Here is a 24,991-nt window from a genome sequence, read left to right on the forward strand (position 1 = left end):
TTCTCTCTAATTTGGACGTTCTTCCTCCTTTTGTCCTCTAAACAAGCTTCTGTTTTCTTCAAGACTTTGCAGCCTTCCTCTGTCTCTCCTACATGTAGATAGAATTGGTGCTTTGTCCTTTGTCTCTTAGCACCTTGGTTGCAGCACATATCACTCTGTTTCAATTATTTGCATACATGAGTTTTCCTCACCTAGGCTGTGAGTTCCTATAGACACAGGTACTGCCTGAACTCCTCTCTGTCCCTGCCACCACATAGCATAGTTCCAGCATGTATCAGGTGCCTAGTAAGGAGAACTAGATCACGATCCTGAGGCAGACTAGCTCACTTTGGACATGAATTCAAGAAAGAGGCAAGTGCTCCTTAACTTCAGATTATTTACCTTTAACTTCATAGTCGCTAAATAACTAATGGGATTACTTCCGTGTGAGATCTGACACTGAAGTAGCTGGTAAAATGTTCAGTCTAATTAATATTTTTCCTCACTAAATTCTCCAAATAGTCTTTTCCAATAATTGCTTGAGAACATCTTAGTGTTAATGAGATGCCAGGGCAGTTTTTTAATCATATTTTCCCATATATTCAAACTCTTGATGGTTTCTCATTGTCAGTAGCAGTGGTCTCCTAATTTTACATTCCTATTAATAAAAAAAATAAAAATTTAGCATACTCTCTAAATATGTGTATACTTATTCATGTATAAGTCATCTTCATGTACTACTACACTAATATATACACTATAAAATATACCAGAGAGTAGTAAAACTTTAATATATGAGATAACAACTCTAGAAGTTTTAATAATTTTTTCCAATGCTCAAATAGTTTGCCCTATGAACCCCCTAGATTGTACTCACTCCACTTTAGGGTGGTGGTCAACAACAGGATAAGGTCCAACCTGCTTGCTCAACGTGGCATTTAAGACCCTTCAAAATATCTTAATCTGAGTCTTGAAAGAAGAGTAGGAGTTAATCATAATGCCCAAGAAAGCTGAAGACTATTCTGGTCAAAGAGAGGAACATGTGCAAAGGCCATGGAGGCATGAAACTTGTGTATAATGGAGTACCTGTTCTGGGTAAGACCCAGCCCAGGTCAGAATTCCTAAACATGGTGTTAAATTAACTACTGTTTAATTGACAGAGAAGGACTTGGAATTTCGATACTCAGTAGACCTCAGAGAGACTGAGTAATGGATAAGAAACTTAGTTGCTTTTCTCTCTGGGAACTCACAGGGAAAGTCAGATTAGATGGCAGGCAGTTTTTTGTAAGTCCCGCATTGGGTCTGTGTTGCGCTTTTAAGAAAAAAGGGCAAGAAGCCAGACCAGTACAATGGAGTGTCCTTGTAGTATCACTCTAGTAGGCAGATGAATATTGTCTTCCTCATATACACGTACACTGTAATATCGAGATTACTAAGAAAACACATAGTGACATTGCCAGAAGCCTAAACAGGAAACACATGGTTGGTTAGCATTCTTGGTGGCCTTGTGGAAATGGTGATGTTTTCTAGGCAGTCAAGCTGATTTCTGATATTACCTCTTTCTCATTCCCACCCTTCTCCCCTACAGGGCTTTGGCTGAGCAGGAACCTGCTCTGCAGTTTAGTGCCACAGTCGGGGTCAATGCCTTTGTTACCACTCATCTGTCCTTCCTGCCCAAGGGAGAACAGCGCCAAACCCACCCTGTGGCCTGTTCCTTCTGCCCTGAGTTCTCCCATCACAGTGAATTCTCATGTAACTTGGTAACTCAGCACTGCAGTGGAGAAGCCTGTTTCCTGGCAGAGTTGTTGGAGTTTGCAGAAGTTACTTTTGCTATTTATCATGAAGATACCAAGTCAGGTGAGCACCAAATGACTCACAATTAAAATTAAAAAGGGCTCTGTTTTGAATGGTATAGCACTTCCTAGGAGATACATGCTGAAGTGTTTAGGGGTGAGGAGTCATATTTGCAACTTACTTCTGAAGGGTATAGCAGAAATATGTAGAATACGTATTGAGTGTTTGAGAGAATGTAGAGAGAGATAAAGCAAATGTGTCAAGATGTTAGTGGGTGAATCTAGGTGAAGGATATATAGGAGTTCATTGTAGTATTCTTTTAACTTTTCTGTATGTCTGAATTTTTCAAAATTTAAGTGTGTGCATACACATACTTAATGATTTAATTAAAATGATTTAGAGGGCATTCAAGTTTTGACTGGAGCAAGATGATCTCTAATGCATCTTCCAACACTGAAATTCACTGAGTGTAAGTGGAGGATTATATGGCTCTATTGTAATACGAGCCCTTTGGTCAGTAGACCATCAAATAATTTCTCTTTCTTTGTTTGATTTAACAGCCAGTGATATAACCAGTATCCGCTCATTCAAACATTATCTGCTTGGAGTAGTAAAGATTCCAACAAAAGATCTGCTGATCAAGAGATCTGGTAGGGATCCTGGATTATCACTTTCTAATTCTACCCTTTCCCATTCACTTCCCTGCAAGAGATCTTCTTGTCTGGCTCTCTTGCAAGATATGCAAAAATAAAAATAAAAAACCCCTTAACACATGCTTCTGAATTCTCCCAAATACCTCAGAGGTTTTCCCAAAAACATTTTAAGTCCTTTCCTAATCATTTCAAAGGCCTTCTAATAAAGCAAAGAAGCTCAAAACATTGTACTGTCATCTTACTCCAGGAAAGATAATGATGATGATACTACTTATAATAAATATGGCAATACCCATTGCATTATATAGCACTTTGTAAAATATTTTCTCAGATCTTTTTTGAGCTTCATGGTAACTCTTACTGATGGGGATACAGGATTATCTTTTCCTTTTTTTTTTTTTTGCGGTACGTGGGCCTCTCACTGCTGTGGCCTCTCCCATTGCGGAGCACAGGCTCCGGACGCGCAGGCTCAGCGGCCATGGCTTACGGGCCCAGCCGCTCCGCGGCATGTGGGATCTTCCCGGACCAGGGATCAAACCCGTGTCCCCTGCATCGGCAGGCGGACTCTCAACCACTGCGCCACCAGGGAAGCCCCAGGATTATCTTCATTTGACAGATGAGAAAACTTAGGCTTACAGAGGTTAAGTGATTTGTCAACCACACAGCCAGGTAGTAGAGTACTAGAAATCAAATCCAGATTTGCCCATTCTATTTCACTATACCCTCCTCTCTCACTGAAGAAGGAGTAAGGGTATGAGGTAAAGACCCAAAAGAAGGCACAACCACCAGGCAGTAGCCTGGAAATATTGGTCCCGTCCTACATTTTACTAGCTCAGCGACCTTGACAGAGTGACCTTGACCTCTCTGAGCCCCACTTACCTTATGGATGGAGACTGTTAATGCTGACAAGTCTACGAGGAAGGAATCAATGAAATAGGATATATAAAGTACCTGACAAATAGTAGGCACTCAGTAAATGTTAGTTTTCCTTCTCTTGCCCATCTTCCTCCCTAGGATTGTATAATCTAGTTTCCAAAATTTTATCACACATCTCCCAAATTTAATTGTGAATTGAAGTTTGAGCAATACTCAATAAACAGGTACTATGTGCCTGCCAGGGAGAGGTCTCTACAACTTGTTATAGGGTTCAAATCTCACTTCTGTCACTAACTGTTTGTGATCTAGAACAAGTCACTTCATCTCTCAGATCCATAGTTTCCTCATCTCTAAAAATGGAAATAATAAGATCTTTGCAAGATTATCGAAGCATTCAATGAAATTATACACGTGAAAGATCTTTGCACAGGACTGGGCACATAGGGCACCTCAGTTTCCTTCCTTCTGAAACTTACTACAGAGTTTGTCAGAGAATAGGCACCATCTGAGAAATCCCACCTTCACAAATTAAATTTAACCCCTTGCAAATAAACCTTTTAGACAGTTTGGAATGTATCATTGGTCTTTATATTCAGAGTTATTCTAAAGTGAACATTGTGTTTTGTTTCTTCCTGCCAGTAATCTCAATTACAGAATCACAGAGCAAGAGGAATAATCTAATCCACTTACATGGAATGAAGTGGTGTGAAATTTTTTATGTATTTGTATTTGTACATTTTTCTGGGGATAACTTTCATTAGAGCCAAAGGGGTCTGTGACCAAATAATGTTAAGAAGCACTAGGTTGTGAGGAAATTAATACCCAAGTGATGAGAAATTACTAAAGCCAAAGCCATAGGTTCTTAGACCGACCAAGTCAAATGGAGTCATAGAGATCAACCTCCTCATTTCAGTGTCTTCATTTTATAAACGAAAACTTGGAAGGCCCAAAAAAATTAAATGCCTTTTCCAAAAATCGTAACACCTTAAGTGGCCTTTGGCAAATTAATCTCAATAAGTCTGAATCTTCCCATCTATAATTTTTTTGTGTGTGTGTGGTATGCGGGCCTCTCACTGTTGTGGCCTCTCCCGTTGCGGAGCACAGGCTCCGGACACGCAGGCTCAGCGGCCATGGCTCACGGGCCCAGCCACTCCGCAGTATGTGGGATCTTCCCGGACCGGGGCACGAACCCGCGTCCCTTGCATCGGCAGGCGGACTCTCAACCACTGCGCCACCAGGGAAGCCCCCATCTATAATTTTAATTAATACAAAACCATTCTCAGAAAATTGCTGTGAATATTATACCAATCCACAATCTGTTTTATGTAATTATGAAATCCAAAAAGCTCAGAAAGTCAAAAGTTTTTTATTAACTCATTAAGCAGCCAAACCTGACCTCAACTGACATGAGACTATTTAGTCTCATGCCTGATTATATAGCTTTATTGGAACACATTGTGCCCATTCACTTACATATTTTCTGTGTCCACTTTCTCACTACAACAACATAGCTGAATAGTTGCAACAGAGACCATATGGCCCAAAAGCCTAAAATACTTACTCTCTGGCCTTTTACAGAATAAGTTTACCAACCCCTGACCTATGTGACCACTGACTAGTACATAATATTCAGTTTATGTACCACAGTATCTTTCTAAAATCTGAAAATTTTTAAATTCAGAAACAAATCTGACCCTAAGGGTTCTAGATAAGATATTGTGAACCGGGACTTCCCTGGTGGCGCAGTGGTTAAGAATCCGCCTGCCAATGCAGGGGACAAGGGTTCGAGCCCTGGTCTGGGAAGATCCCACATGCTGCGGAGCAACTAAGCCTGTGAGCCACAACTACTGAGCCTGCGTGCCACAACTACTGAAGCCCGTGTGCCTAGAGCCTGTGCTCCGCAACAAGAGAAGCCACTGCAATGAGAAGCCCATGTACACCAACGAAGAGTAGACCCCGGTCACCGCAACTAGAGAAAACCCACATGCGGCAAGGAAGATCCAATGCAGCCAAAAATAAATAAATAAATAAATAAAATTTAAAGGAAAAAAAAAGATATTGTGAACCTATAATAGGTGGTGTGTAGACTTTAAAGCCAGCTAGGCCTGGGTTCAAATCCTGGCTCTACTACCTGGTAGCTATAATGACTTGGGCAGGTCTCTTCCATTTCCTCATCTGCAAAATAGGGATTATTATACCATTTAATCCTCAGAACTTCACAGGGTTATTAAGAGAATTAAATGAAGTAATATATATAAAGCATAAGAGAATTTCTGACACATAATAGATGCTCAGTAACAAGTAGCTAATATTTTAAATTGTTATTTTGAAATCTAGTGCCTGGTCCTTGGTATGTGTTCACTAAGTGGCAATTCCCTTGGTGAAAGACCCGGGGCTAGACCCCAGATCTCCTGACCTTGTCCCATGCCTTCTCCATTGTACTCATAGTACCATAATAATATTTCACATATTTTATTTTCTTTCAAAGCTCTTCCAAAATCATTATCTCATTTGACAATTATAATAATGTTGTCTGGTAGGCAAGATCAGCACTATTTTTCCCATTTGTCAGATAAGGAAATAGGACTGAGAGAAATTAATGGCTTACCCAGACTGAACCACTAGTTTTGGGCTGAGCCAAGAAGAAAATGCAGGTCTTCCAGCTCCAAGCCTTTGTTCTTCCACCTGATCTCATTGTCTTTCAGTGGTCAGATGAAACAAACTTCAATGCACTGTGGGTATATGTTTTCTCTTCTGTCTTGGGCCAGGGTGATAGTGGCTATGGGGTGGAAAGTGGCTAAGTCTTTTTACTTTTAAAGCAATAATTGAAGAATCTTCCTTTTCTTTCCTAAGGGATCACAGGATGGTATCCTATCATTTTACCAGAAGAGGGGGCCCTGCCTCACGGCTTGGAGCTCATGCAGAAGATTGTGGGTGGTCTGGAGCTTTCCATTTCCTTCACCCATCCTGGAGACAGAGAGCGGGTGTTGGAAGCTGCTGAGCTATTGGGCTGGAGCTTTGAGAATAATCTGAAGGATTTTGTCAAGATGGATGAAGAGGAGCCAGCCACTGTTACCATCTCCACGCCGAGGCTCTGGCTGCCTATCCATTGCGTGCTGCTTGCTGGCCAGAAGCACATTCATAAGAATACATATTGCTACCTCCGCTACAAGCTGTACGATCATGAAGGCTTTTGGACCCCTCTCAAGAAGCCTAAGGAATCTGCAAACAAAAAGCAGGTCATGGTTACTTTCAAGGCATCCAAAAGAGCAGAAGTCTCTAGGAGCCCATCACTGCTTTGGTACTTCAGAGAGGAGAGGTTAGAGATCCAAGTTTGGCGGGCTTATGGCAATGACAGTGTGGAGAGGCCCCATCAGACAGACAGCTGGATTGGCTCAGCCTATGTGGACCTGGCCAGACTTGGGGAGAGGTCAGCAAGGACACTAACTGTCAGTGGTAAGTGAGGAACCAGCCTTAGCACTTGTGGTTTGAGCAACTGCTGCTCCATGACAAGCACTGTGTGAGACACCCTCTCAGACATTATTTTATTTGATCCTCCCAGCAATCCTGTGAGGTAGGTATGAAACCTGTTTTTCAGTCATGAAAATGGAGGCTCAGGTAGGTTGGGTAACTGCCCAGGGTCACATGTTAGTAAGTGTTCTTTCCATTATTGCATGTTGAAAGATTAATAGTAATTTAGTAATACTTCATAAAACTACAGAGATTTCAGAAAGAGGTTTGCTGGATGCTTTAAGAAGGGCATTATCTAGTGACAGTATACCTTAGTGGAGTCTAAGGTATACTGTCTGAGATCTAAGAACTGGTGCTGAACTTTGTAGCCTTAGACTACATCCAAATTCATAAGGTTGTTGCCCCTAACATAGTGTCTAGAACATAGTAAGCCCTCAGTTAATACATGTAAAATAAAAATGAGTGAATTTAGGAGACTACCTTTAACCACCTGTATAAAAGCCTATATTATAATCTAGAATGTTGGTTTTAAAATACACTGAAAGCATACCTGCTAATGAGATTAGGTTATCCTCTCTCTCTGGTCAGCACATCTTGGAATCATAAAATCTACATGGTAATAAACTGCTTTGAAAGGAGGAAGGTAACATTTTGCAAGTGGCACTATGGGTACTTTTCTTTCAAACATTTGTTCAGTATTTGCTACATGTACTTGGCCCTGGGAATTCAAAGATGAGTCAGAAATAGTTAATGAGCTTATAGTCTAATGGGAGAGTAGAGTAGTAAACAATTACAGCGAAGTATAAGAACTGTGAAAAAGGTATTCTCAGTGGCACTATGGGAGCACAGGGACACAACATCTCTTTGGTTCAAGGACAGCATCCCAGTGGAAGTGATGATGCTTGACCTGAGCTACAGAGGATTTAGGAGTAAGTCACGAAAAGGAGGAAAGAAGGGTTTTCTAAACGGAAATAGCGTGGGTGAAGGCACAGAGGCAGGAAGCAGTTTGATATGTTTTAGGTGCCATGAGTAATTTGGTACTGCTGGATCACAGGATATATAGGTTGGGAAATGATGGGAGATGAAGCTAGACAGCTGGGCAGGAGTGCTATGTTGAAGGCCTCTTCTAAGCAGGAGAGTTTAGACTTTTTTGTGAGAGCTATGGAAAACTATTTTAACGGCTTCTGAAGAGAAGAGTGACACAGCTTTGCTTTCTAGATAGATAAGGCTGGCAACTATAGTACAGATTGGATTGGAGACGGCCAGACTAGACTCTTTACAAACGTCATATTTATTCATCTTAACATTCCTGTAAGGTTAGTTATTTCCCCCACTATGCGGTTGAAGAAACTGAGTCACAACCCTATTTTAGCTCTGTTAGCCTTGTGCTCTGACCCTGTTGTTGAGCAGGTGGCCCAAGCTAAAGAAGGAGAACTGAGCATCTGGGTGATCATCCCAGATTCTCTGGTTCTCTCTGGACCCAGCAGGCATAATTCTGGCTCTGTTGAGCACCTCATCAAATGCCGTGTGCCCTGTTTTATCTGGGCTGGCCTAGAGTCACTTCAAAGAGACTACAGAAAAAGTCCCCGAAGTGTGGAAGGCTCACTTGAACTAAAGTTCTTAAAGACAGGCTTTTAACTCCTCTGCTGGAGCAAGTAGGTTTGGAAAACTGAATATAGATTTAGGGATCAGAACTCAAACACAAATACCTCTTTTTATTGAGGGATACCAAAGGCAGTGTTCAACTTTTCAGATTGTCCATTCCCTCTTACTTTTCCACTCCCACCAGCTTTTTATCCTCTTGCCTTGAAATCAGACCTCTCACTACTTTCCATTGTTGCAGTTAGTGATGGGGTGGGGGGAGGCAGTAAAAACTCTCACAGTGTGTGTTAACTTCACAGTTTCTTTGCAAATTGTTATATTAGGGCCTATAGCCCTGCCAAAGGAGAGAGGGCCACAAGCACCCTCAGAGAGCATCTCCAGGTTTAGAGAGTGTCCCTGCTTGCCTAGGCTTATCCTCCTTCATCCTCTTGCAGGTGTGTATCCTCTATTTGGACGAAATGCTTCCAACCTCTCAGGAGCTGCCTTGAGAGTTCATGTGGTTCTCTCCTCTCTTTCTTCACACCCTGGGCCCACTAATGAGCTGGACTCCATGGACTGCAGCAGCCCCAGTGAGTCTGAGCAGCTCCCCAGAGGAAATGATGAGCTCCAGCTCTCTCCACCACATGACCACCATAAGTCTCCGGCCTCCACCCAGGTCCCCTGCAGCAGCACCACAGCTGAAGTCTGCCTGGCCCAGGAGGGCCCTACTGCACTAGATGGAACTTTTGCAGTCAGTATCCTGGTAGAAAGAGCAATGCACTTGAGCTTGAAAGGTATGTTCTGCTCACTTATCCATAAACAGGTATCTGACTCCACAGGCTATGGTCCTGTCTTCACAAATCTTTCTAATCATGACAGGGTCTGCGCCACCAGGGAATCCCATACATCTTTATTTTTATTAATCTCTAACTAAAATTGAACATTTCCTCCAGTTGTGAGTGTAGGCAATAGACCCTAGTAATATTAACAGTACCTGTGATGTTGTCAACAATAGAAATCACAGGTATTTTCATATCACATTTTAGTTACTGCAGATATCTTGGAATATCATCTATACCTGTCATTACTTCAAAATTACAGTAGTTATTAAACCTACAGTTAGATCTTGTTATGCATTAATAAAACTATAGTGATTACTATGTCACTTTTTTAATGTCTTTTGATAACTTACGCCAATATAATTTCATTTCTTTGTAATCTTATGTATTTTACAATTAGCATTAAAAATATATATATGGGCTTCCCTAGTGGCACAGTGGTTGAGAGTCTGCCTGCCGATGCAGGGGACATGGGTTCGTGCCCCAGTCCGGGAAGATCCCACATGCCGCGGAGTGGCTGGGCCTGTGAGCCATGGCCGCTGAGCCTGTGCGTCTGGAGCCTGTGCTCCGCAATAGGAGAGACCACAACAGTGAGAGGCCCGCGTACAGCAAAAAAAATATATATATATATATATACACACACACATATATATATATTAGAAGAGGCCCATAGACTTCACCAGACAGCCAAAGTAATCCATGGCACAAGGAACCCCTGCCCTACTTTTTATTCAGCCTTGTAATCTCTCCTAAAATTTTCCCTTTTGCCATCACCCTTCTCTTTTGCCTGCTTAATTCCCACTCCTCTCTCAAGACTCAGCTCAAACATCACCATTTACCAGAGTTTCTCTGACATAAAGGCTGCCTCCTGTTTGCTCTCCTAGCACTTTTGCCCTTTTTATCATAACATATATCACATGTACTAACGTTGTTTGCATGATTTTCTTCTCCACTAGGTAGGGGCTGTTTAAGAACAAAGACCTTATCTCATTCATTTATTCATTCATTATTCATTCATTCAGCAACAAAACTTATGTCATATTTGCTATATGTGAGCACTGTCCATGGTGCTGGGGATAAAGCAATGAACAAAACAGACAAAGTAGTGCCCTTGTGGAGCTTACATTCTAGTAGGAATGTATTCAGCCCTGTATTTCCCGTAAGTTGTGTGTGTTTGTGACTTTGAGCAAGTTACTCTCTCTCTGTTGAATTTCTCATCTGTAAACAACTGTGATTAACAGTTCTGAGGTGTGTGATGGTTCTGAGAGCCAGAAAACCATAGCCTTATGAGTCCAGAAGGTTTAAATATACATCTTCTGGTTTGGCCTCCCTACTCGGTTCCTATCAATTCTGTGTTGCCTCAGTTTTTCTGTGTATCCTTATTACTTTGGAACAGAAACAGAATTCATGCTCCTAGTAACTGTTGTCTGTCTTTCATTTCTACTTCTCCATACACACTACAAACAGACATTACTTCCAGGATTATAAGCTTCTACAAAGACTCTGAGGTTCTCATCCTTCTCATAACCTTTGTGTGTCAGAGACCCTGAAACATTCTATCTCAGGACAAAGTCTTCTCCACATAGTCTTGCTGTGCTGTATTAGAGGTACTGAGGTCCATACTGTATGAGTCACAAAGTTGGGAAACAGTTTTTGCTTTTTTACTGCCCTACCAAAGCAGCCCATTTGTGACAAGTCTGATTTGTAAAAACTGAATTTTTTAAAAAGAGAAAAATCAATAAATGAATGAATTTAAGGAAAGCACAAAAAAAGCTTTGATTTTTTGCAAGAACTGTTTTGGTTTTTTGTTTTTGCATTGAAAATAAAATTTAACGTGCAAAAATATGGTTATGTTCTATTTTAGGGGTTGCCCCCATATTGCAAAAAGCAAATATACTTGTAACTTCTCAATTAGACAGAGTTACATTCTTTAAATACAGCTTGACAATTGACAATAGTTCATTGAGCATCTCCTTGTGCCAAATTTTATTCTTTTTTGTACATTAATTATCTCATTTAATCCTTACCACAGTGGGGTTATTTTATGAACAGATTACAGTATGTACCCATTTTATGAATGAGGAAACTGAAGCTCAGAAAGGTAAAATGACTTGAGTTACACAGTTAATAAGCTCTACAGAGCTGCAATTTGAATCCAGCTATGTCTGGACTAAAACCCGTGCTCTTTCCTCTATACCATCCTGACTCTTAGGTATGAGATAAACCGTGTTTACCAGTTGGTCCTGTTTACTCTCTGTATTTAAAAGGGTGCTTATGTACTGTACACCCAGTCCTGTGCTTATATTGCAAGAATGGTGGTTCAGTTCATCAAGTAGTAAATCTGTGCCAGGCCAGTGCCAGGTACAGAAAGTGCAGAGCAAATGACACATGGTTTCTGTCCTCCAAGAGCTGATAACCCAGATAAGGGGATTAGCAGCTACATGATTATTGATGTATAAAGGAGAATGCTCTAAGGACCAGAAGGATAGGTAGTACAATATCTAGTGTCTAGACATGCAGATGGCCAAGAAGCACATGAAAAGCTGCTGAACATCACTAATTATTAGAGAAATGCAAGTCAAAACTACAATGAGGTATCACCTCACACCAGTTAGAATGGGCATCATCAGGAAATCTACAAACAACAAATGCTGGAGAGGGGGTGGAGAAAAGGGAACCCTCTTGCACTGTTGGTGGGAATGTAAATTGATATAGCCACTATGGAGAACAGTATGGAGGTTCCTTAAAAAGCTAAAAATAGAACTACCATATGACCCAGCAATCCCACTACTGGGCATATACCCAGAGAAAACCATAATTCAAAAAGACACATGCACCCCAATGTTCATTGCAGCACTATTTACAATAGCCAGGTCATGGAAGCAAACTAAATGCCCATCGACAGATGAATGGATGAAGAAGATGTGGTACATATATACCATGGAATATTACTTAGCCATAAAAAGGAACAAAATTGGGTCATTTGTAGAGACATGGATGGACCTAGAGACTGTCATACAGAGTGAAGTAAGTCAGAAGGAGAAAAACAAATATCGTATATTAGCGCATATATATGGAACCTAGAAAAATGGTACAGATGAACCGGTTTGCAGGGCAGAAATAGAGACACAGATGTAGAGAACAAACATATGGACACCAAGCGGGGAAAGTGGTGGGGGGATGGTGGTGGTGTGATGAATTGGGCGATTGGGATTGACATATATACACTAATATGTATAAAATAGATAATAAGAACCTGCTGTATAAAAAATAAATAAAATTCAAAAAAAGCACAAAAATTATATATCTAGTGTCTAGAGAGTTTAGAAACAGAGAAATCAGACATGTCTAAGAAATCAGAACTTTTTAGAATGAATATGATTTCAGAAAGGTGGGAATGAAATTCTAGGTGGTTATCTCAACTTGAACGAAGATATTGAAGTGGGAAAGTGTGTGTTCTAGGCCTACTTGGAGCAAACATGGGGAATTGTGGTGGCAGTTGATCCTCTTTGGCTGAAGTTCTTGGTCATTACAAGGGATCTGTAGAGAATCATGAAGATATAAATAAGAAAATTGCTGAACTGCAGCAAGGGCTCAACTAAGACTAATTGACATGATTTTAGAGTGGCAGTGGACATACTGGTGGCACAATGCTGACTTTTTCCAGCAGTGCTTGGTTTCCTTTCCCTTCCAATTGTAACATATGGCAAGCCATTCCCTGGGCCTTTGCTCATGCACCTTTCTTAGCCAGGATTCCTTTCTCCCTTCCCCAGTTACCAAATTCTCCCCAACATCCTGCTCTTCCTCTTAGGCACCCTGTTCCAGCCACACTGGCCTCTTGGCTTTTTCTTAAATGTATAGGCAGACTCCTGCTTGGGGCCTTTGAATCTGGTGTTCTCTCTGTGCCTGGAATATTCTTCACTCCTGGCCTGTCTTTACTGAAATCACCGGCTCAGCAAGACCTTCCTTGGTCACCCATCTAAAATTACAGCCTTTCTCCAACAATACCTGTCCCTCTTTCCTGCTTTATTTTTTCCTATGGCCTTTAAATAGTGTATTTTGTTTATTTTCTGTCTTTCTAGAAAAAGAAAAGTCCTACAGAGACAGAAATTTTTTGTTTTATTTACTGCTAAATCCCCAACACCTAGAACTGTGTCTGACACATAATAAGCAGTAAATATCTGTTAAATGAGGAAGCAGATGAATATGAGACCTTGCTCAAATGCCCTTTTTCTCCTTTTAATACGTTCTCTGATTTTATGCTTTGCCTCTACTGCAGGAAAGTTGCTTATGTGGAAATTTAGCAGAGGAGAAGTTGCAGGGATTAATGGATTCATTCAACAAATAGTTATTAAGCTTCCACTGTGTCTAATACAGGGTATAGGATCATGTCCTCTTACACAGAAGGTTTTTGTCACCTTTTCTCTATTCTCACTGCTTCCTTGCTTGTTTAGCCTTCAGAAACTTGGACTAATGGGGTAGCCCTTTCAATGATTGCTGCGAATAATATTCTCTTTCAATATCTTTTTCATTATACTACTGAGGTTATACTTATTACTTTGTACTGAAAATGTTTCTTAATGTGTCTCTCCACTAGGCTGCCTGTTCCTTGGGGACAGGGACTGTGAGTTTATTTCTGTATCTCAACACCTGGGTCTTCCTGATGCAACTAAGCAAGCCTAATGTCTTCTTGTTTGTGAATATGATGCTCAACACCTCTCATATTTCTGGTATGAGTTACAAATCTGTAAATCACTTGTTATTTGGCCTCTTTCCATTTAGCCAGGGTAGATCAAGCTTCAGAGTGGACACTTTCAGAGGTCTCTTGTCTCCCAAGTCCTACCCTCGCAGTGATAGGCCCATATAGTCCTTCGCCCTGCAAATATTTATGCTTCAGTCAGACCCTGTGCTGGGCCCTGAGTGTACAGACCTGCCCATCCTCTCTCTGAAATTGCCTTTCAAATGATGATATAATAGAAAGACTTCTGGAATGGGAGTCAGAAGACTGACTTCTGGCCCTAGCTAAGCCATTAACTTGCTTAGTGACTTTGGGCAAACCCAGTTCTCTTTTCCTCAGCTGTGAAATGTGATGGTCATATAAGATCATCTCTAAGATTCTCTTCACCTCTCATCTTCTAAGAATATGGAGCTGAGGGTAGCATATCCCACACTCTGTGAGTCAGCTATAAATGGCCAAACTTCTGTGAAAACCGTGTAGATGCTTCCTTAATATCCACGTTGGCTGTCCTCCTGCCTTCAACAGTGTTCTCTGTGTGTCTGTCCCTCTCATGCCTTAGAAGCTTCTTGCTTGAGGAAGGAAACGAATGATTCCTAGTGCAAAGCTGCATGCAGAGGATTCACTAACAGCCCTGAATTATGCCTTAAACCTGAGGCAGCATAGTCCCCACTGTGGTCCTGGTTCTGAAATACAAGAGTTTCTTGGATACTTTTGTTAGAAAGAGCTCTAAGGAACCTTCAAGAATCAGCTTCAGTACTTATAAGACTTGTGTACTTATACTCAACATGACTGGTATCTCTAGCCCTGTCTTACAAATGAGGCAATCAAGGAACAGAAAGGTAAAGTGATTTGAGGTAATCTAAATTATACTCAGTGAAAATCAAAACCATCTTCAGTATCATCATCCTTTAGAGGCTCTCTTCCAACTACCCAGGCAGGGTTACGGGTCCTTCTCTGTTCCCACAGTCCCCTGTGCTTTTGGCATAGTCTTTATCTTATTGTATTATAATTACCTGTGTGTCTGCCTGCAGATCAAGAATCAGATCTGACTCATCTGTGCAGGTGTGCCACAGAGCAGCTGTCAGTTAATGTTAGCTTAACAAAACTGAACTAGGTTTTTACTAACATAAAAATTTGGGCATTGCTTGAGGGAAAGTTTCCATCTGTTCACTCCAGGCCAGAGGGAGAGCTTTTCTCTTAACCAGGTAGAATTAATTAGAAGTATTGCAATGGAACATCCCTGGAATAGGAGTTAGGAAACCTGGCTGGATCTTCCAAATGCTAGTTTACCAGATGTGTGACGAGCAAGCCACTTTACCCCTCTGTTCCTTGGTTGCCTTATTTGTAAAATAGAGAAAGATACACCCATCTTGTGTGATTATCAGGGATGTCATCAGCACAAGTTTAGTACTGATAAGAAAACTGTAAGCTGTAAAGTGTTAAAAATAAGGGGTTGTTATTTTAATCTCATTGAAGCAATCGTACCATTTTTTGATGCATAAAACTACTACTTTTCATACTTATGTAAAACATAGGAAATCCAGTGAAAACTCTTAAAATGGTAAAGCTGGTTCATCTCAAGTCCTCTTAACTGCTCTCAATGTGTGTCCCAACCCAGTAGGAAGTATAGCAGTTTTCATCTCGGCTGCCTCCAAAAGTATATCAGAACTTGACCTTTTCCAGGAAGGTAAACAGGCCCAGCTAAATTTCCAACCACAAGAGGAGAGCCAGGGAAACCTGATAGACCCAAGCAGATTTCTTTATCACCTGCCTCTTTGGCTGAAAGGAGTATTTCTGTTCAAGACTGAATAAGGACACTTTTTTTCCAAAGTAAAAATAGTACTTCTCTTTCAGGGGCTTTAGCAAATAGCAGCCTCAAAAATAACGAACCTTAAAAGGCGGGGTTGAGTTATGAGAGAGAGATCTGAGCAGTATTGGTATATATCTAGAATCATAGAATTTTATCATAGGAAGTAATGTGAGAGCACATGTTTCTGATGAAGAAACTTGATGCCCAGAGAGCCAGAATGAAGTACCCAATATGTCACAGTAAATCAGTGGCAGAGAACACCAGAACCGAGGGGTCCTGTCTCAGAACTACAGTTGGTCCTCTCTGCTGATTTCTCTCAGAGCTTTCCTGAGCAGATGCTGCTGTCCCCTGCTGGCGCACACGGCACGCACACAAGGCAGCTTCTCTCTCTTCTCCAACCCTGGCAGTCATCTGTAGACAAAGGGCAGCAGGGAGTCTGCAAACCTTTAATAAGGGCCGTGGGCCTACTTTGTGCATTAGTTTAGTGAGGGAAACACAGACACACACAGTTTATTGTAGAATACTATGGAAGCCGTCAGTATAGAGGCAGATTATCTCTCCCTAGCTGTGAGGATTTATGACATTCTGTTGGAAGAAATCAGTTGAGAAGCTTGAGACCTATTAATACTAAGGAAAATGGGAGACAGAGAGAGAGAGGTGAGATTGAGAGAGAGATGGAAGCTGTGTCAGGGAGAGTACAGTTACAGGAAACAACTCCCTCCAGCCATTTTATTTACCTATTTTTATATATTTATTTATTTATTTTTGGCTGTGTTCGGTCTTCATTGCTGCGCGCAGGCTTTCTCTCATTGCGGCAAGCAGGGGCTATTCTTTGTTGCGGTGTGTGGGCTTCTCATTGCAGTGGCTTCTTTTGTTGTGGAGCACGGGCTCTAGGCGCGCGGGCTTCAGTAGTTGTGGCACATGGGCTCAGTAGTTGGGGCTCACGGGCTCTAGAGCGCAAGCTCAGTAGTTGTGGTACACGGGCTTAGTTGCTCCGCGGCATGTGGGATCCTCCCAGACCAGGGCTTGAGCCCATGTCCCCTGCATTGGCAGTCAGATTCTTAACTACTGCGCCACCAGGGAAGTCCCACTCCAGCCATTTTAAACAGAGAGGAGTTTAATATAGATTATTAAGGTACTTTAAGTTATTGGAAGGGCTCAGGGAGTGGGCTCTAGGCTAAGCTTTCAGGAGAGAACCAGTAGATCTTTTAAATTTGAAATACAGTGCCAACACTGCAGCCCAGTGATCGGAAACTCTCATCAGCACTATTGACATCGGGCCTCTGGGGCCTCAGGGACCAAACCCTGGAGCAGAAAACTCTGTCATCCTTGCTAGTAGTAAAAGCAAAAGGGAAAGGAACATGTCCTCTGCCTCACGTCTGCCTTCCAGATCTGTTGTAATGGCATATAACAGATAGAGACCAATTTGTATCCATACTGTAGCACAAAAGAGTCTGTGACCCTTTCAATCTCTACAATAAAGGAATACAATACAGTAAAAGTGGGGGTGGATGCTGAGCAAGTCAGTCCATGTAATACTGTTGAGTTTCACAAAAATAAAACTTTTTTAAGAAGATAGCTCACTAGATAAAGGTACCATTAGTGCTATTCTGTACATTTTACATTAGTAACGATGGGTGCTATATTATTGATTTCCATTAACTATTCTTTGCTTACTACCATTTTATTAGAATCATTTTTTCCTGCTCTTTCAAGAATATGCTTGTAAACTGGTTTTGCCAGGTCGTAGCCAGTGGTTTTTTGTTTTATTTTGTTCCTCCTGTAGTTCTTCTGTGTATCTTAGTGTTTCTCTGCCTGCTGGTTAAGCCTTTCTCCGGGTCCTGCTTTGTTGACAGCTCTTGCACACACCTCAGCTCCCTCCTGCCTCGCAGCCACTACCAGCTCTCACTTCTAAGGCTAGCATTCCTCTTCCTCCTCTTCAGTTCTCTTTCCCAAGGCCTCCTTGCAAAATCTCCACTCCTTTGTTTCTGTTCATCACCCATTTTCTTTCTTTATTAATTATCCCCAGTAAGAGGGACTAAAACGTAATGCCATCTGGTCTGGTTGTTAGAAGTCACGATATTAAATAACATGACGTAAATTTTTTACCAAGATTTGGGGGGAAAATATCATTTTTAGTTTAAACAAATAGGGCTATAGTAAGGAAGATAATGTAAAATCCTCATGAAATTTTAGATAAAATACAAGCCTGTTAATAGATGTCATGTGTGTTGTTGCTCTTTCAAGGCAACAAGAACCCCAATGCTCCAGATTTTAGTATTTACTTGTCTCTAGAAGTTGTTACTTTGGTGGGAAAATTTGAAAAGAATTGGTCTACTCTAATGCAAATTAGAGAACAGACTTGTGGTTGCCAAGGGGAAGGGGGGTGGGGGAGGGAAGGACTAGGAATGTGGGATTAGCAGATGTAAACTATTATATGTAGGATGGATAAACAAAGATCTACTGTAGAGCACAGGGGACCATATTCAATATCCTGTGATAAACCATCATGGAAAAAATATTTTTTAAAATGCCTGTGTGTGTATAACTGAGTCGCTTTGCTATACAGCAGAGATTGCCACAACATTGTAAATCAACTATACTTTAATAAAAAAAAATTTTTTTTTAAAAAGCACTTAATAAAACTACAAAAAAAAATTGTTCTACTCTAATGGAAATTCTTTTGGTTGAGGAAAACATAGCAAAGCAAAATTGCAGGCACTTCTGTTTCCCTAAAGAATGTTGAAGTTGGAGAGATCTAATGATGGGTGTATAACGTTCAGAGATTCTGCCTAGAGAGTCAAGAGAGGTTTCTCAGAGTAGAAGGTACTAGAGTCTGTCTTTGCGTTACGCGGGCCTCTCACTGTTGTGGCCTCTCCTGTTGCGGAGCACAGGCTCCGGACGCGCAGGCTCAGCGGCCATGGCTCATGGGCCCAGCCGCTCCGCGGCATGTGGGATCTTCCCGGACCGGGGCACGAACCCGTGTCCCCTGCATCGGCAGGCGGCGCCACCAGGGAAGCCCTAGAGTCTGTCTTTTAAAGGCTACTTATTAAATGTTACACTGCTTGTGGAGGGGAGTAAAATCAGCATTCCTCAGTATAAATATGTTCATCGGATTTTCTGTCCACAGGGACAGCCTGGGGTCTTTGGAAGAGTAGTTACTGAAAGGAGCAATCAGAGAAGGAGCAGGGTGGAACCTCAAAGATTAACTTCATCAGGCTTCCCTGGTGGCGCAGTGGTTGGGAGTCCACCTGCCGATGCAGGGGACACGGGTTTGTGCCCTGGTCTGGGAAGATCCCACATGCCGCGGAGCAGCTGGGCCCGTGAGCCATGGCCAGTGAGCCTGCGCCTCCCGAGCCTGTGCTCCGCAATGTGAGAGGCCCGCGTACTGCAAAAAAAAAAAAAAAAAAAAAGATTAACTTCACCTACAAAGTAAAGTGGGAGTATGCATTTGGGGAAGCCTTGAGCTAGTCAGGTAGAAAGAAGACAAACCATTTAGAGTCCACATACAGAATTTGTTCCTCTGGATCACGTAAATAATATTTAAGACATACTTATTTTCTTCTTTTCTCTTTCCTTCGTCTGTAATCCTGAGTCATATCATTTTAGAGCTGAAAGGGATCTTATGGAATGTATAGAGTCTACTACATTATGTAGAGACTGTGTTATTCATCACTGTCGAAAAGAACTTTGTACTGTGATGGAAATGTTCTATATTTTTACTGTCCAGTATGGTAGCCATTAGCCACATGTAGCTATTGAGTGCTTGAAATATAGCTAGTGTAACTAAGAAACAGAATTTTTAATCTTATTTAATTTTCACTAATTTAAAGTATAATAGCCACCTGTGGTTAGTAGTTATCTTGTTGGACAGCTGAGTTAGACTATCTAGTATTGTCATCCGTCTTCATTTTACATTGTTTTAAGAGAAAATAAATGACTGAGTCTCCCACATTGGAAACCTGATCTTGTAAAATTAGCATCAGCACAGTACTCAGTGTTCTACATTCATTTAACTCTAGTGGAGGCAATACAGGCAATGGCTGAGTGCTTGGACTCTAGAGCCAGAATGCTTGAATTTGACTCTCAGTTTACCGTTTAGTAAATGTGTGACCACTTAATAAGTGTTTGATCTCTCTGTACCCCAGTTTTTTCATCTATATAATGGGAATAATAATAATATCTTCCTCATAGGTTTGTTGTAATGATTAAATGAGTTAATACATGTATAGTTCTTAGAATAGTGCCTGGCACATAGTAAGTGTTATATAAGTGTTACCTACTATTATTATTTATTTTTAATCTTTACAACATCTGAGGAGGTGTATCATATGCCCCATTTGAGGAAGTGGTGGCCTAGATAGGCCTTGCCCAAGGTTACACAGAATGTGTATGGCAGAGCTAATCATTGATCATCTGACTTGTAAGTTCAGGCTCTTTGCAGTTCTGTCTTTTGCCTCTTAATCCAGTATCTTCCATCATCCCACAGAGTACAAGGAGATGGAAGAAGTTGTTTCTTGCTGGGTAGTATTTATGAACTGAACCTTGAAATAACAGTTTCAGTAGCAGAAACATTTCAGACACAGGGAATAGCTCAAAGAAAGACCCAAAGGTAGGAGAGAGCTAAGAATGGTTCTTCTTGTACTTGTATAATGAGAGGCTTCCAACACATTCTTTTTGGTACCCTAAAGTATAGTCACTCCACTCTTTTCTATTTCAGGGAGCCCCTTGACACAGAGGAAAGTATCAATACCCAGTTGTTGTGTATCCTTCACAACAGCTGATGAGCCATCTCCTATCTACACCCCAGTGGTTGAAAACACAGATTCCCCCATCTGGAATTTTCAACAGCAATCAAGGTTTGTATTTTATGATGTTCCATCAGCCTTCCAAAATCTGCTTTTTGTTCCAAGAGACAAATTCAGAGTGAGGAATGTAACAGACACAACAATATTGAGCAGAGTTGGAGAATGCTTTCCTTATCAAACAGTTATTTAATCCTAATGCTTATGAATTCACAGCTAGTGGTGGTTTAAAGGTTTTGTTGTGGTGTGTTTTAACTCTGCTCAGTACAACTCAAAAATTATTCAGTGAAGACCTCTTATATGCTCTGCTCTGTTCTGGGCAGTGGGAATTAAAGGTTATCGATTAAGACAGTCCCTGAAGACCCCTCAGCTAAGTGTGGAAGAATGTATGCAAGCTATCTAGGTGAAGAAGGCAGAGAGGACTGATCTCAGGAAAGGCTGTGGATTATACATTCTTGGAAAAGATTTCTGGTGCAGTGGAAAGAACCAGGGCTTGGAACTAGAGAGACTTGGCCTCATACCCCATCTCTGTCATTTACTAGCTGTGTGAACAAGTTACATAACATCTCTGAGCCTCAGATTCCTCATCTGTAAAGTGGAGGTAATTTTGACAGGGTTATTAGGAGGTCCAAATTACATGACATTTAGGGAAATTACCTCCTGGTACGTGGTAGGTACATAACAAATGACAGATCTCCTTTGGAAGCTCAAAAAAAGGGGGAGATGGAGTCCTGTCAACCATGTGGCAGTGCAGCTCGGAGGTCAGGGGCTGGTACAGAGGCCCACTGCTGTGGTACCAGGCTCTCCTCCCTTTTCTTCTGTTACCTGTTGCATTATCATTAAAAGTGGGATTCTATTACTAATTATTGTTACTATTATCTTTACACTGAATCACCTTTTACAAAGTTTAATTCTTGTCCACCAACACCAGCCATGCCACATGGTATCTGATCTGCTGTTTTCTCACAGTGTTTATGTACCTAATCGAGTCTCAGCAGTTGCTCACATGTTCAGTGTTGTGAAATCTGAGTGGTTGACTTGAGTCAGGAGCTATAACTACAGTGACAACTCAGTACTGTCTGTGGTGAGCTACTGGAAATTATAGATATTCTGGCCATAGTGGCCAGTACTGAAATATCAAATCTGCCTCAAAAGATAGGCGACCAGGGGGCTGAGCTTCTAAGTGAGGGTGATTTGTTCATTCAGAACCTAACTTTACTAACTTGTTAAAGCAACATGAACAATCACCTCATTTCATCCCCTTACTATACAGTTGCGGAGACTGTGGCCCAAGGAGGTTACATAGTCTGTTGGTAACAGAGACAAGATTAGAAGAAAAATGAATGATGGTGCTGTTGGCAATTTCTTTATCACAAAATTGTTTCATTTGATCCTCGTAGAAACCTTGTAGGTAGATAATAATATCCCGTTTAACAGGTAGGAAAATCAGTGCTCAAAGAGACTGAGTGCTCAGGGGCACTCAGGTGATACTAGGAGAGCTAGAATTCAGAGGTGGATATTTTGACCCCTGGCTAGAATTCAAATCTCTGACACAGTATTTGTTCCAAGTTAGCACAGTGCCTTTCGCTGGTCTTGAAGTCAGCTCTCTTCAGTTCCCCAGTGGAGTCTGGAGAAGGAAATTAAATCTCTTAGTTTTCTCTGGTTCTCCATCTTGCTCACCTGGAGCAAGGGTACCTGCTTTGTAGTTTAAAACTATACAATTCACTTCATATAAAATATATTAGAGGTGCTCAGTGAACTCCACATTGAATTCTTTAACCTGGTAAGAAAGTTGGGTACTTTCTTATTTTGGTGCCTTGCCTCTGCACAGTGTGGCTCTGGAGTCAGGCAAACTGGGGTTCAAATCACAGCTCTGCCACTTACTGACTCTTATGTGACCTTGAAAAACTGACTTCACATCTCTGAGCCCAGCTTCATCATCTGTAAAACAAGGATAATAATGTCCACGTCATAGGTTTTTGTGTAGATTACATGTATAAGAAACACTTGGCACCGTGGCTGGCCCAAGGTATGTACTCAATAAACACTCTTTCCTCTCTTCTCACCATCTCCACGCACCACCACAAGGCATAAGAAGAATCCTTACCTGCTCCAATAAAACGGGGTAGGGGGGTAGGGGGAAGGATACTACATCACGGTTGCTTGTTTTTAGGTCTTGACAAGTTCCTGGTTACTTCACCTCTCTGAGCTTCTATTCCCTCCTTTTAACTGTGAAGATAAAAATATATCCTAGAAGATGATCATAAGCATGAAATGAAAATGCTAGAAAAGTGTTTTTCAACTATAAGGTGTTCTTCAAGTCTAAGTTTCATACTAGAGGAGCTTCCTACACAGTTAATCTATGGTGGTTGTTTTTCTTAATAGGCTGTCAAAAGAGCTTCTTTTGGATCCACGACAAACTCTGGTCTTCAAAGTTTGGCATAAAGGAGGTATGAACTCTGTCTTACTTGTTTGTAAAAATAAGTTCACATCATGTTGACAGTTTGCCAATCCTTTTCTTTTTCTAACCAAGTAAAACCATGGCACTGATGGTTCTGGGAACACATATGTATGTTAGAGGTAATCCCACAGATTACCCGCTCTTTGTCATTAAGAGCAGCCTGAGGGAATTCCCTCGTGGTCCAGTGGTTAGGACTCATAGCTTTCACTGCTGTGGCCCAGGTTCAATTCCTGATCAGGGAACTAAGATCCCACAAGCCATGCAATGTGGCCAAAAAAAAAAAAACAAAAAATGAGCGGCCATAGCCCAAGCTCATTTTGCACCCTGTACTGGTTTTCTAGGGGGTTATTTGTCCTTTTTTTTGTGAATTATGTCTCTTGTTCTTAATTAAATATAATACATATGTATGTTATAGAAAATTTGGAAAATACAGACAAGTAAAAATAAGAAAATGCAAATCCCTCATAATTCCAAGGGTGATGGTCTTTCAAATGATTTCTTTCAAGAGCCACTGCCCTAAGGAAAATCAGTGAGATGTGATAACATAGGGAAAAGAACAAGTGTTTCTTATGTTTAAGGGGTGTTTTCTAGTTGCCTATATCAAGAGGACAGAACTCAACCCTGCCAGCTTTTCCCTGCCATACAAAAAGGGAACTTACAGTAGTTAGAAAGCAGGCTGTGGTTGCCAGTCTCTCATCCTCATTATCTGTCTTTTCTGTTGATTGTGGAATCACTGAACCTTCCCATCCTCTAAATCAGTTTCTCTGTGTGCCACCTCGAATCTCAGTGGCAGGACATGCCCAGCCACATTGCCCAGCTCTTCTCTTTCCCCCACAGGTGAGGAGAGGGTGATTGGCTTTGCCTCAGTGGACCTCTCCCCACTTCTCTCTGGCTTCCAGTTTGTCTGTGGCTGGTACAACATCACAGACTTCAGTGGAGAGTGCCAAGGGCAGATAAAAGTTGCCATCTCCCCTTTGGAGAGTTTGATGCACTTCAGAGAAGAAAGGCAAGCAAGACGTGGGATGGAGACCTCAGGATCACTGGTATGTATCCTGATTCACGTCCTTAACCAGTAAGGGTTCTACTGAGCAAAACCTATAAGAAGATAATTTACATGTGTTTGGTACTTTCCAGCATACAGAATACATTTGTGTCTCATAATGACCTCATGACCTTTTTGGGGTGAAAATTTCTGGAATTACATGGTGGTGATGGATGCACAATTCTGAATATACTGAAAACCACTGAATTGAACACTTTCAAAGGGTGAATTTTATAATATGTGAATTAAATCTCAATTTTTAAATAAAGTAAGATTAGTTGCAGTGTGGAATCTGAAACCACATTGGATTAACTTTTTTAAAAAAAACTCTGTTACATTAAAATCATTGGTCTATTAAAAAAAATTAAAAGAGAATGGGAGGAGGGGAATTGATGATAGTAAGTACAGACAACTCTTTCAGGGAGTTTAACTGTAAAGGAAAGGAGACTTTCCCAGGCTGTCCCAGATAGGAGAGCTCTATCAAGGCAAAGACTGTGTTTTACTCATCTGTCTGTCACGCATGCCTGGCCCAGAGTTTGGTAAAGTGGACATCAGTAAATATCAAATGAATGAATGAGTGAATAAATGCATGTGTGAGAAAAATGACAAAGAGTTTAAATAGTCCCCATATAGGAGGGTCTTTTCTTTACATCAACCCTGGTAATCGTGAGACAAGGAATATCACAGCCAGATTATCCTCACATGTAAGGAAAATGTAAGATGTCCAGCCAGGAGTTCACAAACTAGTGGAGGAAACAAGAGCATAAATAAAAATAAAACAGCCTTTAAAAAGCAGTCTGAGGGCTTCCTCATGGCACAGCAGTTGGGAATCCGCCTGCCAATGCAGGGGACACGGGTTTGATCCCTGGTCCAGGAAGATCCCACATGCCGTGGAGCAGCTAAGCCTGTGCACCACAACTACTGAGCATGAGCTGTAGAGCC

The 24,991-nt window shown here is 41.3% G+C and overlaps 1 protein-coding gene across 1 annotated transcript in view; it reads left to right on the plus strand.

Annotated features, from left to right (window-relative positions):
- C2CD3 (C2 domain containing 3 centriole elongation regulator) overlaps positions 1-24,991 on the plus strand; it is a 127,279-nt gene that overhangs the window by 70,216 nt on the left and 32,072 nt on the right. Inside the window, exons 21-27 of the mRNA XM_082845335.1 lie at positions 1,568-1,836; positions 2,334-2,423; positions 6,156-6,758; positions 8,810-9,148; positions 20,462-20,600; positions 22,932-22,996; positions 23,845-24,050. Coding sequence (XP_082701461.1) covers positions 1,568-1,836; positions 2,334-2,423; positions 6,156-6,758; positions 8,810-9,148; positions 20,462-20,600; positions 22,932-22,996; positions 23,845-24,050 — 1,711 coding nt within the window. The remainder of the gene's footprint in view (positions 1-1,567; positions 1,837-2,333; positions 2,424-6,155; positions 6,759-8,809; positions 9,149-20,461; positions 20,601-22,931; positions 22,997-23,844; positions 24,051-24,991) is intronic.

This window comes from Leucopleurus acutus (assembly GCF_964270905.1).
Source record: "Leucopleurus acutus genome assembly, chromosome: 8".
Classification (NCBI taxonomy): domain Eukaryota; kingdom Metazoa; phylum Chordata; class Mammalia; order Artiodactyla; family Delphinidae; genus Leucopleurus; species Leucopleurus acutus.